The 16,028-nt window shown below is 35.1% G+C and overlaps 1 protein-coding gene across 2 annotated transcripts in view; it reads left to right on the forward strand.

The window, feature by feature from the left end:
* LOC134854447 (uncharacterized) overlaps positions 1 to 15,636 on the forward strand; it is a 48,406-nt gene extending 32,770 nt beyond the window's left edge. The window contains exons 1-4 of one of the 2 annotated variants that reach the window (XM_063870700.1): positions 11,661 to 12,277; positions 13,529 to 13,686; positions 14,844 to 14,897; positions 15,337 to 15,636. In XM_063870700.1, coding sequence (XP_063726770.1) covers positions 12,065 to 12,277; positions 13,529 to 13,686; positions 14,844 to 14,897; positions 15,337 to 15,514 — 603 coding nt within the window. In that variant the 5' untranslated portion in view covers positions 11,661 to 12,064 and the 3' untranslated portion in view covers positions 15,515 to 15,636. Of the gene's footprint in view, positions 1 to 11,660; positions 12,278 to 13,528; positions 13,687 to 14,843; positions 14,898 to 15,336 lie in introns of those variants that run through there. The other variant, XM_063870701.1, reaches the window with a different exon arrangement.
* Positions 15,637 to 16,028: the final 392 nt, after the last annotated feature.

A 16,028-nucleotide genomic window follows, 5' to 3' on the forward strand; every position in this document is an offset into this window, starting at 1 on the left:
GACAAATAAATATGGTTGGACTACCAACAAGAAAATGTTGGACCCTTCCATATGTATCTTTCTTTTGAAAAAAAAGTAACATCCTGAAAAGGATATTTCGAATGAGGTTCATCAAAAAGCAAGCGTATTTGTCTCTCTCTCTCTCATTCTTTCTAAAACAACATTTTTAGCTAAAAATTATTCTCGATTAAAGATTTTTTTTTAGTTTTTCAAGTTTTTCTCTAATATTTTGCCAAAAACATTACAGAGCAAACTTCAATTTATCTATCAAGTGAGATAAAAACTGGGATAGATAAAACACACACGGTCAAGTTGAATCAACTTAAAAATCAAACCAAACAAGAATGAAACTGCAAAATCTTGGAATAAAATTTGAAACAAAGGAAAGTTTTTTGTTTAAGTTATTAGAACTCTCGAAATTGTAGTTTTCTCTTTTTTTGGCGCATAGCAAGCTGCAGTTGGAAGGCTTCCCTGATTAAGGTCTGGAATCACTATATCAATTGTCTCCGCAATCTGTGTCGATGAAACCCGAGCATCCGAATAGGAGGTTGATTGTTATGGAGTTGAAACTGCTCCCCTAACGAAGAACTCGGGAGACATTGTTGTCGGAATATCCCATTACGCTTCACGCTCTGCACAATCACGAAAGCATCCCTCCTGATTTTCATACAACGGCATTGACTCGCAGTCGTAGGTGAAGAAAATTTTGCTGGATAGCTCTCGTGAATAGTGCAACTCTCGCATATTCTTTTTCGGGTCTGTCAAAGTAGATTGATGTGATCAAGGAGATAGCTCGGTAGCAATAAATGAGTTTTTGCAGTCCTTTCCGCGTTTTGATTGCCGTCGTTTTTTCGGTGAGCCAAATCATTGAACGGACTTGCTGTAGACGGGGAGAAGTTCTCTTTCTGTTGATGGATGACTGCAATCGATTCTCTCGTATATGTCTGATAGATAATTGTTCTTGCTCGATCAGACACTGATTTTATTTGTAAAGGACTAGTCATGACTTCAAGACGTTTTAAGTTTTCGTTAAATAGTATGACTGAGTTAGCGAAAAGGAATTAAAAGAATGAAAAGTATCAGAAGTTTATGAATGAGATTGAGATCAGGAAAGAGGTGACATGGCTCAATTAGGTCAAAGCTACCAATATTTTAACGAGGCTATCAAATTTTATATACTCTTTTACGCACGACGCTCACGGTTATGTTAAGTTTGCATGTGAAAATCCAATTGCTCAGATTTATGTAATAGCTTTATTATAGTTGCTACGGGCGAATGCACTCAGGTTCAAGTTTTCTTGTTAGTTTGCCAGACATTCTTTAACATGCTGTTAAAGTTTCAATACCATGATTGATAGCAGTCATTAAATTTACCGTAATAAAAACAACAATAGAAGAACTTTAGGGTATATCCGGAGGGAAAAAGCAACTAAATACCCGTATAAAATTTTGTTTAACGTTAAAGATATTATATCCTTGGTGATTAAATTTTATCATTATGGCTTAAGGTGCTCGTAAAATTGTCACAAACTTTTACTTTGGGAATGCATGATCTGTCTTGTATACTGTCATCAGTTATTCTTCAACGTTGCACACTAAAAACCAGTTGCTTGTTATTCAATTATTATGTACGCTTCTCTTGAAAAGGATGTTGACTCTGGCTTTGCTTCAAATGCAAATTTTGCGGTATTCTCCCACTCGAATGAATAAGGTTTTTGCAATCAATCGATTGACAACGAAAAACATTATCATGTGTTGGTCGAATTCACAAATTCGATTTAATCAACAAGATGACTTCGAAAGCCTTTGCTGTCCCTTGCTTTCTCTCTAAATTCAAATAATTAATTTTTGGACTCCTCCAACCATCAACTGTCTGGCCCTCTCATGGAAATTTTAAAAATAGCTGTGAATTATAACTCTAACAACAATCTAGATGTTAGTGCTGTTCAAGTTCGCAGACAATTGCCTCAAGTTTGCTTCGGCTAATTCTGTACAAACTCAAACTGACATGATTACTAACGTAACAATTGAACGCTTTACTAACATTTTGAATGGTGAAAAAGCTGCTGAGTTTTCTAGAATAATCGACATAATTTTAAGTGGGTATGGTTGTATGGAAATTGATTCAAACACTTTGTTTGTGGAAATTTATCATGGAGAAGAAATTCAAGTTTTAAAAATTGCTTTTTTCAGCTCTCTTGTTTTTCCAAAAAAAAATGCTACTACACCATCGGGAGGCGTTTCCGAGGAGCGTAATGACGAGCAACGCCGGGTTAGCTATTGCCCGCTAAACCAAATGGCCATGCCTTAATATTTCGAAGGACTTGATATGAAACTTTTCGCGGTTTACATAAACTTGCAGAAAAAGAAAATTTGTTGTGAATAAGAAATTTATAAATTTTACAAGAACATCAATAAAATAATTTAAGATAACATATGTTTAGCAAACCTTATCGAATCATGATCACGAAATATGAGCTACTACTGGGATGTTATTCGTTGTTTTTCTATTAACGTTACACTCATTATGTAAAATACACTCGGAAAAAATTCAAGATTGAAGTAAAACTGGTTATGAAGAAACAAAAACGAGAAGTGACTAGGACTAAAAGCCAAGAGTTTTGCGAGTTAACGAGAGTTTTACTTCGCCGTGAACTTGACAATAAGTACTTTCCTTTCCAAAAACAGGGTTTAATACAGCTTCAGGCTCTATATGTCTCATCGCCTTGTTCAAGTGCAAGGGTTTTTTATATTAAAAAACTGATTCATTTACAGCCTCAAATTTGTGCTGTTAATTTTTTTTAAGGGGTAGCGATAAAATTGTTAAGGTTTGGCACTTTTTAGGAGAATGTTTTAGACTTTCAATTAACATTTGAGCACTAAATTTCAAAATTTAAAGCTCAGAATGTTTCAGATTCATTCTAAAACTTTTTCTGACTAGTTTTAACTGGGAAGCAATAGTTTTTAATGATTTCAAGCCCACTTTTTGGTTTGCTTAAATAGGTATTTAAAATATATATATATATATATATATATATATATATGAAGTAGAAGTGTAGAGAAATTAAAGCTCTCAACTATAAAAATAAATTGAAATAAGAGATAGTGTTAAAAAAACAAAAAAAATTTCAAATTAGATGTCTTGATAATTGCAGATATATGATAAGCATAGATTGTCATTTGAATATGTTTAAAACATATCGAAATCAATGTTTCCTTCATGTGATTCAGTGTACCGTGAAACATTTGATATCAAGTTCTTCGAAATGTTAAGGCATGGCCGTTCGGTTTAAGGGGTCATAGCTAACCCGGCGTTGCTCGCCGCTACGCTCCTCGGGAACGCCTCCCGTTCGGTAAAGTCAAGCGAAAAAAAAATTTCTTTCCAAATTAAAAGAACGCCTCAAACTTATTATGTTCTGAAAAAAAGGAAAAGTAATTTAACCAAAATGTTTTTGAAATCAATTAACAACAAACCAATAAGTTATATTTGATCTCGAGCGCAGTTCTACTGGTCGTGATCAAAAGTAAAAACATATTTTTTAAAATATTTCCTCTTCATTTTTTCCGTAAAAACATATTTCTCATTTTAAAATCAGGTGAATATATGATATGAGTTTTAAGCAGCTATCTGATGACTAATTATGACAAGCGTAGAAATTTAAAAAATCGTTTATAGCCCAATCAAAGAGATTAGACGCTGAAAAAATTGTGATTTTTTGCGAAAAAGTGATTTTTGGGAAAAAACATTAAAAATGAAAATTGGAAAAAAAATTTTTGTCTCCAAATCCGTTGAAACTACTCTCAATCAATTTGCCCTGGTTTTTTAAGCAGGGTTAAGGATCATGTTCATTTTTTGAAAAAAAAAACATAAATTTTCATTTTTTCACGTTTTTTACCAAAAAATTATCAGTTTTACACGCAAAGCATGTATATAAACGAAATGCACAGCAGAATTATGGCTTAAAACACTCTCTGTCTCTTTGCGTAAGACCTGGCTAACCCCACCGGGCACAAAAGAAATGAGAGAGAGAGCAGAGAGTGTTTGATAAAAAAAGCCATATAAATATGGTTGGACTACCAACAAGAAAATGTTGGACCCTTCCATATTTATCTTTTTTTGAAAAGAGAAGTAACATCCTGATAAAGATATTTCATATGGGTTTCATTAATAAGCAAGCGTAGTTGTCTCTCTCTCTCTCTCTCTCTCTCTCTCTCAATTTTTCTAAAAACAACAATTTTAGCTAAAAATTATTCTCGATTAAAGATTTTTTTTAATTTTTCAAGTTTTTCTCCAATATTTTGCCAAAAACATTACAGAGCATAGCAAGCTGTAGTTGGAGGGGCTCCATGAGTAAGGTCTGGACTCACTAGACTAATTGTCTCCGCAATCTGTGTCGATGAAACCCGAGCATCCGAATAGGAAGTTGATTGTTATGGAGTTGAAAATGCTCCCCTAACAAAGGACTCGGGAGACATTGCTGTCGGAATATTCCATTACGCTTCACGCTCTGCATAATCACGAATGCATCCCTCCTGATTTTCATACAACGGCATTGACTCGCAGTCGTAGGTAAATAGAATTTTGCTGGATAGCTCTCGTGAATAGTGCAACTCTCGTTCATTCTTTTTCGGTTCTGTCGAAATAGATCGATGTGATCAAGGAGATAGCTCGGTAGCAATAAATGACTTTTTGTAGTCCTTTCCGCGTTTTGATTGCCGTTGTTTTTTCGGTGAGCCAAATCATTGAACGGACTTGCTGTGGACGGGGAGAATCTCTCCTTCTGTTGATGGATGACTGCAATCGATTCTCTCGTAAATGTCTGATAGATAATTGTTCTTTCTCGATCAGACACTGATAGGACTATGTAAAGGACTAGTCTTGTCTTCAAGATGTTTTAAGTTTTGTTTAATTAATATGATTTAGCGAAATAATTTGAGAGAATGAAAAGTATGAGAAGTTTATTAATGAGAATGAGATCAGGAAAGGGGTGACTTGGCTCAATTAGGTCGAAGCTAATAATATTTTAAACGAGGCTATCATATTTTATTTATTCTTGTACGCACAAAACTCAAGGCTATGTTAAGTTTGCATGTGAAAATCCGATTTTTCAGATTTATGTGATACCTTTGTTATAGTGGCTAAGGGCGAATGCACTGAGGATCAAGTTTTCTTGTTAGTTTGCCAGACATTCTTTAACAAGCTGTTAATGTTTCAATACCATGATTGATAGCAGTCATTAAATTAATCGTGATAAAACAACAATAGAAGCTTTTTAGGGTATACCCGGAGGGAAAAAGCAACTAAATACCGTATAAAACTTTGTTTAACGTTGAAGATATTATATCCTTGGTGATTAAATACTATTATTATGGATTAAGGCGCTCGTAAAATTGTCACAAGATTTTACTTTGGGAACGCATGATCTGTATTGTAATCTTCAACGTTGTACACTAAAAACCAGATGGTTGTTACTCAATTGTTATGTACGCTTCTATTGAAACGGATGTTGACTATTTCGATAATTTTCGGGATATATCTTCGAATGACAAACGTTTAGTTAGAGTCGGTCCAAAAACATTCGCACAGACAGATACTTATATAACTATCAAACTGTACAAAAAAGACGAAGATGCAACTTTCAAGTATCGACAAGGTATAACTTTGTCAACTGGTGAGTTCGATTCCTTGGCGGAAAATTACACCAAAATTAAAAGATGCACGAATGGAAAAAATTCTGATGTGACTGATAAACTTAGGAAAAAGCCAAAGAAATCTAAAAAATTTTCATGCTCAGAAAAGGAAAGCGAAAGTGAAAACGATGATAACTGTCGAGTTGTGTAAAATTATTAACCCGTTTATTCATTGAAATTACCTACAAAGCAATGGTTGAAGCAATGTATGAGCAATCCCCCGATTATTTCAAACAATTCCGTAAAAATTACAAGTTTTTCATACTGAACATGAACCCAACTTCTCTGGCTTTGCTTCAAATGCAGTGCAAGTGTGTTGTTCATAAGAATGAATGAAAAAAACGAATTTTTAAATTTTCAAAAACATCGATAAAATAACTTAGAATAACATATGTTTAGCAAATCTTATCGAATCATGATCATTAAGTTTGAAAACCATTGGAAATTAGTTTGTAATTATAACATGAGCAACATAAATACAATAAAGTCCGCATAACACTGAATCGGTTGATTGTATTGGTTTTTGCATTAGCAGTTGATTTCCCTCGTGAATTGTACGTCGCATATTCTTGTACACGAGGGGATAATCAGATAATCTTTTACTTAGAGGATCTCCGAAGAATAACCGTTCTCCAGCTTGAGCAAAAAGCAACCAGTGGTTTCCAGGTTGATCCGATGGTGAAGCATTCATAATCATGAACGTATTATCGTTTTTCAGTACTGAAGAGCATGGAAAATCTGCCTGAAAAAAACCTCTAAAGCGATTTTTTAAATGCTTAAAACGGTTTAAAAAATTTCTACTAGTTGAAGATTATCCATGTCTAGTTTAGGTCATAAGAATATATTTGGTAGTTTTTCTATCTGAACGCACATTAACTATTGATGCACGCTGTCCCATGAATAATAACTCGACGTTATTACCGAGTCCTGCGTCAACATTGAGTTCGACCGAAATATTGCAGTTGGTCAATTCAGGATGAATAAAATCGTGTGAAACCTGCTGAGTAGTTGTGAGATCAAAAGCCATAATATAATGATTATCATAATTAGCGAGACTGATTCCATGACTAGTGTTCAAAACAAAATCAAGAGCCTCAAGCTTATTGTAATAAATTCTTTTATTGTCTGATGTTGAGATGGGAGCTCCGGCAATGGGTAGACCGTTTCTATACACAATGATCTCAGTCAACCCAAACTTCTGGTAATGAAAAGGGTTTGTCCTATTAGTACCCAAATATGCTTCGTTTATGATCATTGCTACTATCATTCTTCGAACAGGTTCTTTTGCAAAAACATCCTCTTGTCGCCAGCTTTGTACTCCTGCAGTTGCGAGAAACGTATATGGTACTACTTCGATGTAATTGTAAATTGCCGGGTTCTTCAACAAAAACTTTTCTATTGATGAGAGAACATAGTCAGTCACAGTCATCTTTCTGACATAGAGATTAGCTTTGATTATTTGAACCTTGTAGTGTTTAGCTGCATCTTCAGATATGACAACAAAATCATTAGGAGAACGTCTAAGAGACAATCTAATTGTCACACCGCTAAGTAGATGCTTTTCACACGACAAAAAGTTGCAAGCAATTTTACCAAACAGCTTCAGCTCGTTCGAGGCCGCAACGATACCTTTACGCTCCGTAACATCATCAGCTCTCCTTCCAGCACCGTCAATAGCTGATGGGTTTTCTTGATAATAATAACCTTGGCAAGCCAACCATGTTTCCTTGACATCATTACCGTATGAAAACTTGGTCTCGATAAAGCTTTTATGCGCAAAGTTAGCGTTGCTAGTTGATATTTTCTCACCACTCAGTGACAGTGTACACTCAGAAAATAATGAAGATTAAAAGATTGTTAACAAAGTACGGCGTATCTCTGTTTGCCGCCTCTGTAGCTTGCGTTCGAAGCACGGTTCCATTGCTTCGAACAATTGGTGCTTTTATTTCCAAACGAGTACGTTGAAGATCGATGAAATTATTTCTGTCACCGAGTACTTCAAACTCGAGCATGGGACCATCAGGAGAGTAGGAAGGTCCAATTTTTTGGATGAATGCATTTTCAAAAGTGACAAGTAAAGGCGTTTTTTCAAATAAATCCAAGGAGCTGTGAGTTGCTTGACTCGGGATTAAATTACAAACCATTTTTAACCCTTGTAAAGAAATCGGAGCGACTTCTCTGTGCAGTTCGTTTTCTGGGAATGACGCGTCTCGTTTTTCGTTTCACCACCGTCGTTCTTTTTGGATGACTTTTCCGAGATCTACTTCCTCCTCCTACTTGCTTTTTGATTGTTTTTCTAACGGTGCTGTTGAGTGCCTGCTTAGGACTTTTTCTTTTTGTTGCAATTTCTGTCAGTTCTGGAGCTGACTGAAGAAGTAGTTTTTTTCCGATTTTTTAGCCGCGGGTATCACAAATTTTCGAGTCAGTGGAAGTGCCACTCTTCCTATTCCCAAGGCTAATGCACCGAAGCCACTGCCTCATTGTCTATAATGCCCCTAGGAATGTGGTAGCTTTGCTTGGTTGTGGTAATATGAATCAATTTTGATCAATTACTAAACTTTTGAAATTTCAAAGTCAGAACAACTTTTCCCCCTCCAGCGAAAGGAACAAGTCCTCCAGCTTCTGTGCGCAAGTTCACAGAAATATTGGAAATATTGTTGACCAAAAATTTTTTAAAATCCAAATTACTAAACACTTTACGATGGTTCGGTTCAATTGTACATGCGTAACCCTTTTTCACTCGATTACAATTAGTCGTAAAAGGGGTGCTTTCAACAGCACCATTTCCAACCCTATAACTCGATATCGCACAATTATACAATTCCGTATTAGTTTTTCATGCGAAATTTTTCTTTTTTGTTCAAATTCTATAAACGGTTGTTAGATCAACAAAGATTTAACGTCATTTCTTTGTAAACAAAAAACGTCGGAGTGATATTTTTATTTTACCTTATTGGGTGCTCATAGTTTTAAACGCTCCCATTCGAAAGTTGTTTTACCAGAATGTTTATGTAAATAAGTACATATTATTCTCGAAGCAAGAAGAAAACGCAAAACGGTCAGAAAATTTCGCTTAAAAATTTTCAGTTTAAAATTTGCTTTTTTTATAATATCCAAAATGATGCATTTTATATCTACTGTCCAACCGTTTGAATCAGCGTCTTTGGATAGATTAGAATGGAACCTTATGAAAAAAACTATTATGGAACAAAAACGACTACTTGTGATATTCTATCACTAAACATTTCGTTTGGTAGTGCTTCAACAGATAGAAAACGCATAGTATATTTCTTTAATTTCAATTTCAGTGAATTAAACCATTTCTTTTTGAGCTTTGTTACCAGACATCAAACTAAAACTTCTTCCTGCTTTTGGAAAAATTACACCATTGGCCCCTAAGTACCAGCTGGGGCCTTAAATGTTGTTGCAAAAGAAATAACATACCCATTAACCTAATTAGTTAATGAATACCTTGCTCTCAACACTTTTTTGGATAGGTTTGAATCGGCTGACATGAAACATTTGCCTGAAATAGTTTGCCAACATTTTAGCCAACCTTGCTCTCAATTCCTTTCCGGATAGACCTAACTTGGCTATCATAACAACCTTAATCGGGGATATCGACTATGCAACAAACCGATATATCTTACTCCTGCACAGGCAAAAAATTTTCAGATTATTTTTGAACAGTTGGTGCAGTTGATGAGTAAAAAATCATTTTGGATTAAAAATTAGTTTATTACCACAGATGCTCTAATGTTAGTATCAATAACATTCAGAACACAAGTTGATAAAAAGACGCTGGTTGCGGTTCTTTTTCGTGATTTATCTATAACTTTCGATTCAATTGATCTCTTGTTTGTTCGAAAAAAAAATGAAATACTTACGCTTTGATTCAACTGCCATTAGACTTCTCAAGATTCATCTGACAAACAGCCATCATAAGCTTGTCTGAAAGGGAACAGAATCAGATTGGCTCACAGAGGTAACATCAGTTCCTCAAGGTACAGTACCAGGGCCTCTTTTTAAAATTTATATGTGCATGATAGTTAAGAATTGGTTAATTGTAATACAAAATGCAGATGAGACAATACTGCTGAGTAACTGTAGAAAAACTAATTAGCCAATGCAAAGAGGGTTTGGAAAAGAACATTGCCAATTTGTTGAACTAAATTGAAGAACACTCTTTGGCAATCAATCTGAATAAAATTGATACATCAATTTCAGTATTATTCCGGAAAAAAAAACAAGAAACAATTCAAGTTGGTGATCAAACTATAAACTATGTTATTAAGGTAAAATTTTTATACAAAAAATTTCCGCCTCAGCATTGATTAGGAATTTATTATGAAAATAAATTGCTAGGCGCAGTCAATGTTTTCATTTGATTTTTGATTTCATGTTTTTTTCATGTCATCATTTGATTTTTGACTTTATAACTTGACCGTTAAAGAGTTCTTTGCCTAAGTCTGATTCAGTTATATAAAAAAACTAGAAAGAAATCATTTGTTAAGGTTCACTGAAACGCTTAGCTTGCATGTTATATTCTTGGAGGCTGAAAAATCAGGCTACACTTAGAGCTTAGCTTTGTGTTTCAGTAAATTTAAGTTTAAGAAAACGCCAAAAACGTTGAAGTTTTTCATTTTTTTTTATTACAAAATTTATGAAAAAATCTCTCAACAGCAATACTAAAAAACAATTTTGACTGTTTACATGAGAAGCAAAAAAACTACCGAAAGCAGTGTTGAACTTGACTGCAATCAGTTTTCAGTTCTCTGCGTTATTCTGAATAAATTCTGTCATAATGTCAAAAAATCTAGATGAATATAGACATCTTCATATAAATAAATATTCAAAGTCCTTTTCTCAAAATTTCTAGAGTTTCGCATCAGTTTCACTATCATAGCTACGCCAGATTCATTCCAGAAGGCCCAATTAATCTAAATAATACGATTGTTGGAAACTTCAAAAAAGTTGAAAATGTGATTTTTCAGACAAAAAAACTAAGAGTAATACGAAGATTGATTTGAGTTTTTTTGATAGGTAAAATTCAAAAAGTCTGATGAAAAGTATGAAACCCTATTGAAAGATAAAAGTTTAACAAAAAAATTGGATGTTTTGAATTTGACGCTTTCATTCGGTTTTTATTTTCGATCCTCTGCAACAAACTTTAATCACAAGCAGCTCAATGTAAAGCTGGACGGCTTCGCTTCGATCTTTTTTCAAAGTGTTTTTTTGCAGTTTTTGATCTAGTTTATAGAAGTACTTCAAAATAAATCTTTAGAAAAAATTATCCCAGATTTTTGGTTGTGCCATCTACATTTGACTTCCGGAAAAAATTAAACAACTTTTTTTACACTTATTTCTTATACATGGGTGAAGCTTTCTTTCATAACATGAACCAGGCAAAGTCATGAACCTAAAGGGCAAAGTCATGAACCTAAAGATACCGATTAGTAAGCAAAAATCTGACGGGCAAAGTCATGAACCTAAAGATACCGGTTAGTCAGCAAAAATCTGGGGAAAATTTTTACTTGGTTGAACAAAATTATTTTTTATCAAAGAAGTTAATTTTGTTAAACGAAATTAAGCAATTGAACATAAAATTGGTCGTTTTGTAATTGTTTTTTTCCGCACCTCTGTTCACGAATATGCTTAGCAGCCTCTGAGCACTAAATTTTTCCTTTTAGTGCTCACTATACTTTTTGCCCTTGACTAAATTAAGAACAAAAAAAGTGTTTTTGTGATAATCGCAAAGTGGCTTATTGAGAAAGAGGCAAATCATTGATGATACATTCAATACTTAAACAATATTCGTTCGAGTCGCTATTTGTCAGTGTAAGGCCTTCTCGTCCGGGTAAAAATTAAACAGGTGGTCCAAAAAACCAATATATTTTTTTCGTCAATTCTAATAAAAAATTAATCATTTCCTTAATTCAAAAAAAACATCTGGACTATATTTTAGAATCTGACCACAGGAAAAACGCTATTATTCCATTTGATGGTGGCACGTGAACTTTTTTGTGAAATTTTCTGATCATCTACGTTATTTTCTGGCATAAATTACAAGCGCGTTTGTCTCACGTCCCGTTCCTCAAACCAGAGAAAGCTGGTCATAGACATTTTTTCTGATCAAACCTCAATTACAGTCCAGTTCATTCCTTGTATTGATAAATTTGCTAAAAGTATTTAATATAACAGATCAAAGATTACAACTAAGAATCTCGTCCAATAAATACATATTTGGCTCTATAAATTGACATTACTGATATCAAGATATTGAGCTTATTGTCCAAAATTTTGTTAGAATAAGCTGACTAAAGTTCAGCTTGAGAAATTTAAAAAACAGATTACTAAATCACCACTTTATAACATGGCCTGTGGGATGCATTGGGAAGCGAGACGACGGCAACAGAAACTAAACAGAAATAAAGAAGCCGATGAAAAACAGAACCATTTTCAGTTGATGAGTACTGATGTGGAAGAGCGTGAACAAAGCGGTGTTCACGGTATGCAGTGCACAGCTACTCGTGAAGCTATTTCTGTCCACGGAAATAGTGATAAAAATGGCGTGAAGTTAGATCAGGTTGGTTCGGAGACTTAATTGTTTTCAGAGCTTAACTGACTCCGGTATGCTTAAAAATCTCTGAACACTTTTCATTTTTTGCACGCATCTCTTGCAATAGCGACCAGGTCTCTAAATTCCATCTTTGATATTTCGGCATGTGCGTTCTTCTGTAAAAAAAAAGATTTTTCCCTTCTGTACCCAACGCTAGAGATGACCGTGAATATAAGCGGTTCTGGATCTCAAAGTAGTAGTTATTATGTCCCTCCCTTACGTTCCCCATTTTCCTGTACTGGTTTTTCCAATGTCTCTTATCTCCCTGGCTGCTACCGCAACTGCATCCTGCCCGTCTCTAAGAGATTGTGATCTAGATGAAAACTTATTCAATACCTTTTTCGGGTCTTCTAATAACAGTTCCGGATTCACATTCTTTTTCACTAACACCATTGTTGTTTTCCAAATGTTTGAGCAACTTTTCAATGGCTATGGGTCTGAATTTGGTGTACACCAAAACACTGGTTTTCTCGAGTAGTTTTGCTTGTTGTGCATTAAAAAGCCTGCTGGTAGCGCCATTTCATAATTTAAGGAACTCAGCTGATGTTTGTAAATTTTTGTTTGTGTTCAAACTTCAAACTGTAAGTTTAACTTTATGTGAAACATTTTAATAACAGATTTTAGTTAGTAATTCAAAGCTGTTGCATAAGCCCACTGAGCGTTTCAGTTGTGTTAAAAGCAAGTAGGTCTTAATGATTTTCGTACAAAGATATAAATATGTAACTGCTAATGATGTATACATAGGTATGCTGGTTCAAAGTTACGGCTTAAGCAGTACCACAGGGGTACCCTACGCCAATTAAAAGCATGTTTTTTTAGCATAACGTGCTGAAAAAATTCAAATAGCGGTTTTAGTTTTTCTTCCAAAACCCACATGCGGAGCTGACTTTTCCCCAGAAGGTTTGTTTTGGTGCTTTCGAGGAACTCATAGTATAAATTTCGCTTTCGTTGACTTTAGAAAAAACAACAAAATAATTCATCAGTCGGCTTTCCCGCCGCTTTATAAAAGTTTTGTTTTTAAAATGATGCCTAGCAAATGTAGGGAGTTTTAACTATTCGTACAAACTACCGAATTTTAATCAAACATTACGCCTGATACTCGGATAACCAACAAATTATCAAAACACTAGATTCGCTCGAGGGGGGGGGCTACTACTGCATTTAATGCATTCCTTTCGCGAGCTCTCTGAAGAAAACTCAATACTTTATGCTATGCAGGATGAGCAGGAGTTCAGTTTCTATAATGTCAGGCCAAACACAGCCGCCACTTACCACCAGCAGAAACAGATTACGATGGAGTCTTCAGTGGATGAAAATGGTGGATTGGACAACAGGCAATGCGAAGCGAAACAAACAGGAGAAAGCACAGAAGCAGCGTAAGAACATCGTATCAAAAATCTGTAGTTTTTTTCCTGACACAGCACTGAAACCTAAAAATATCCTGAGAAAAAAACGACTGATTTTGAAGAGCGGTAAAACAACTGATATCCAACAACGTTTGAGAAGGGCGGCAAACACATGTCAATATTGATAGAACACCCCTTAAGGATGAAAAAAAAATTCATTGGAAAATTGGATCGATGTTTTTTTTAAAAGCTGGGTTGATATCCCGAGCATTAAATCAAATTAGAAATTTACTTTTGAGCACGTTAGATTTTTTTGAAGCTAGACAAAATGCCATCATCAGTCAGCTGATTGATTCACCGGTTGCTTTTTAAAAACTTTTTTAAAGCTTCGACTGGTTTTCTTCCAAACGCCAATCAATATAATTCAATTAGTATTAATGTAGTTGACAATAAGTCTCTATTGTTTATCACAAAGTGATTGATCTGTAGCAAAGTTTACAGGCATCAATCAGAATAAATAGCAAGATGTGAAAAAGTGATATATCATAGTTCAGGTGTGACTCATCTTGCGACGTAATTGGGTGGCCGAAATGGACTCTCTGAGACAGAAATTCCCTACTCCCGCAAAAGGCTTACGTCTCACACAGTCGCCATTTTGAGCCACATTGGTTGCAACCTATCTTTCCTTGGTCGCGCAAAGTCGCAACTTATCTTTTCTCGGTCGCGCAAAGTCCCATAAAAATTCTTCGGTCGCGCAAAATCGCAACATGCTCATTTTGAGTCGCAATGATCGCAACATACCCATTTTGAGTCGCAATGGTTGCAACATGAGTCCTCGACTTCGACCGGGGTTTCATAGTTCAGCCATGGATTTGCACGGTTTGTTCTGACAACCCTTAATTTACCTTAAGTTTTTGTTCTGGTCAAACGTATTTTATACCAAAATGCTTTTCTTGGGCTTTCCAGCTCCAAAGCAACATCAATTGTAATGACTTGCAATGTGAGTCTTAACGGCAGTTTTTGGATCCAATAACCTTGGATCAAATCAGGTTGAAATTTTATTTGAGTGACTAAATGTAGTTCAATTGGCCGCACTCAAAAAATTCACACTTACACGCTGAGCGTTTCAAGTAATCTGGGCTCTAGCAAAGAATATGTTGTTTGAATAATCATTTTATTTGTTCCAGCCCATACTATGGCTACCCGATGTTCATGAACAGAACTATGGACCACTTCGGCAGGCAAGTCTCGGTTTCTTTTACGACTCGATTTCTCAAACTACTCCCAATTAGAAAGTCAGTTGCGTGGCTCTGGCAAACAATATGTACTAATTCAGAGCTTAATTCAGCCTCGATTCCAAAAATAATTTCAGTGAGCTTTCTCCAAAAATTTTAAATTCAGTGGATTAGGCAGGATAACTTGAAACTGAAAAGCGTAGCTGCGTTCTTTTTGAGACTGCATTATTGTGCAAAACAAAAAAAACAAAGAAAAAACTCATTATTTTTATCATACATCTGAGTGATTGGTAAGATTGGTGATGTTAGATCTTAGTCACAATTCATATATATTAGTTGATAAAACATTAAGACTAAATAATAAAAAAATTTCTAAACTAAACATTTAAATCCAAAAGCTAGTTCAGGTTAAGATTGATCTTTTAGTTTATAACGTCTTATTTAGGTCAGACCAGTTCAGACGCTGGCTGCACGACGACCATCTGGCAAAGCTAAACGGCAACGAGAGACAGCTGGAATTGCACAGGATCGGAACAGATGAGACATATGTTGATCTGCTTAGGAAGAAGTTCGGCCAGTTCCAGACTAGGAAAGCGAGAAACAATGGGTTCTTCATGCAGTGAACGTCCAAATGACCGAATTGATTAATAAACCGATTGGTCATAGTAATTTAACTGAATGCGAAATCATATATTTCGAATCTAATTCCAAAATCATTCAAATAACAGTTAACCGCTGAAAGAATTGTGAATTATGATAAACTACGAGTCACCTGAAAATAACATCGAGCAATGATACCATAACCAAAAATAATAACCATAATTTGTGTTCGACTATGTTTAGACCATACTTTGTGTTCGACTATGACTCGAAATAGTGCTCGAACATGTTTCGACCATATTTTTGAAATTGGGTTCGAGAGAAAGGGCTGTTTTCGACCACTGATTTAAGTCAAACGGACAAGTCAAACACCTCAACCAGGGAACTGACTCACAAAGTAAATCTCTTCAGATTCGAAGCAAACTCAAAAGACACCTAACTACGACACGCAAAACATCGACCCCTGGATATTTGCACTGTAAATTCAAATTTGAGCACTTTTCTGTCCACACCACAAAAAAAATCAGATCCTAACAT

Source organism: Symsagittifera roscoffensis, chromosome 9, assembly GCF_963678635.1.
Source record: "Symsagittifera roscoffensis chromosome 9, txSymRosc1.1, whole genome shotgun sequence".
Taxonomy (NCBI): domain Eukaryota; kingdom Metazoa; phylum Xenacoelomorpha; order Acoela; family Convolutidae; genus Symsagittifera; species Symsagittifera roscoffensis.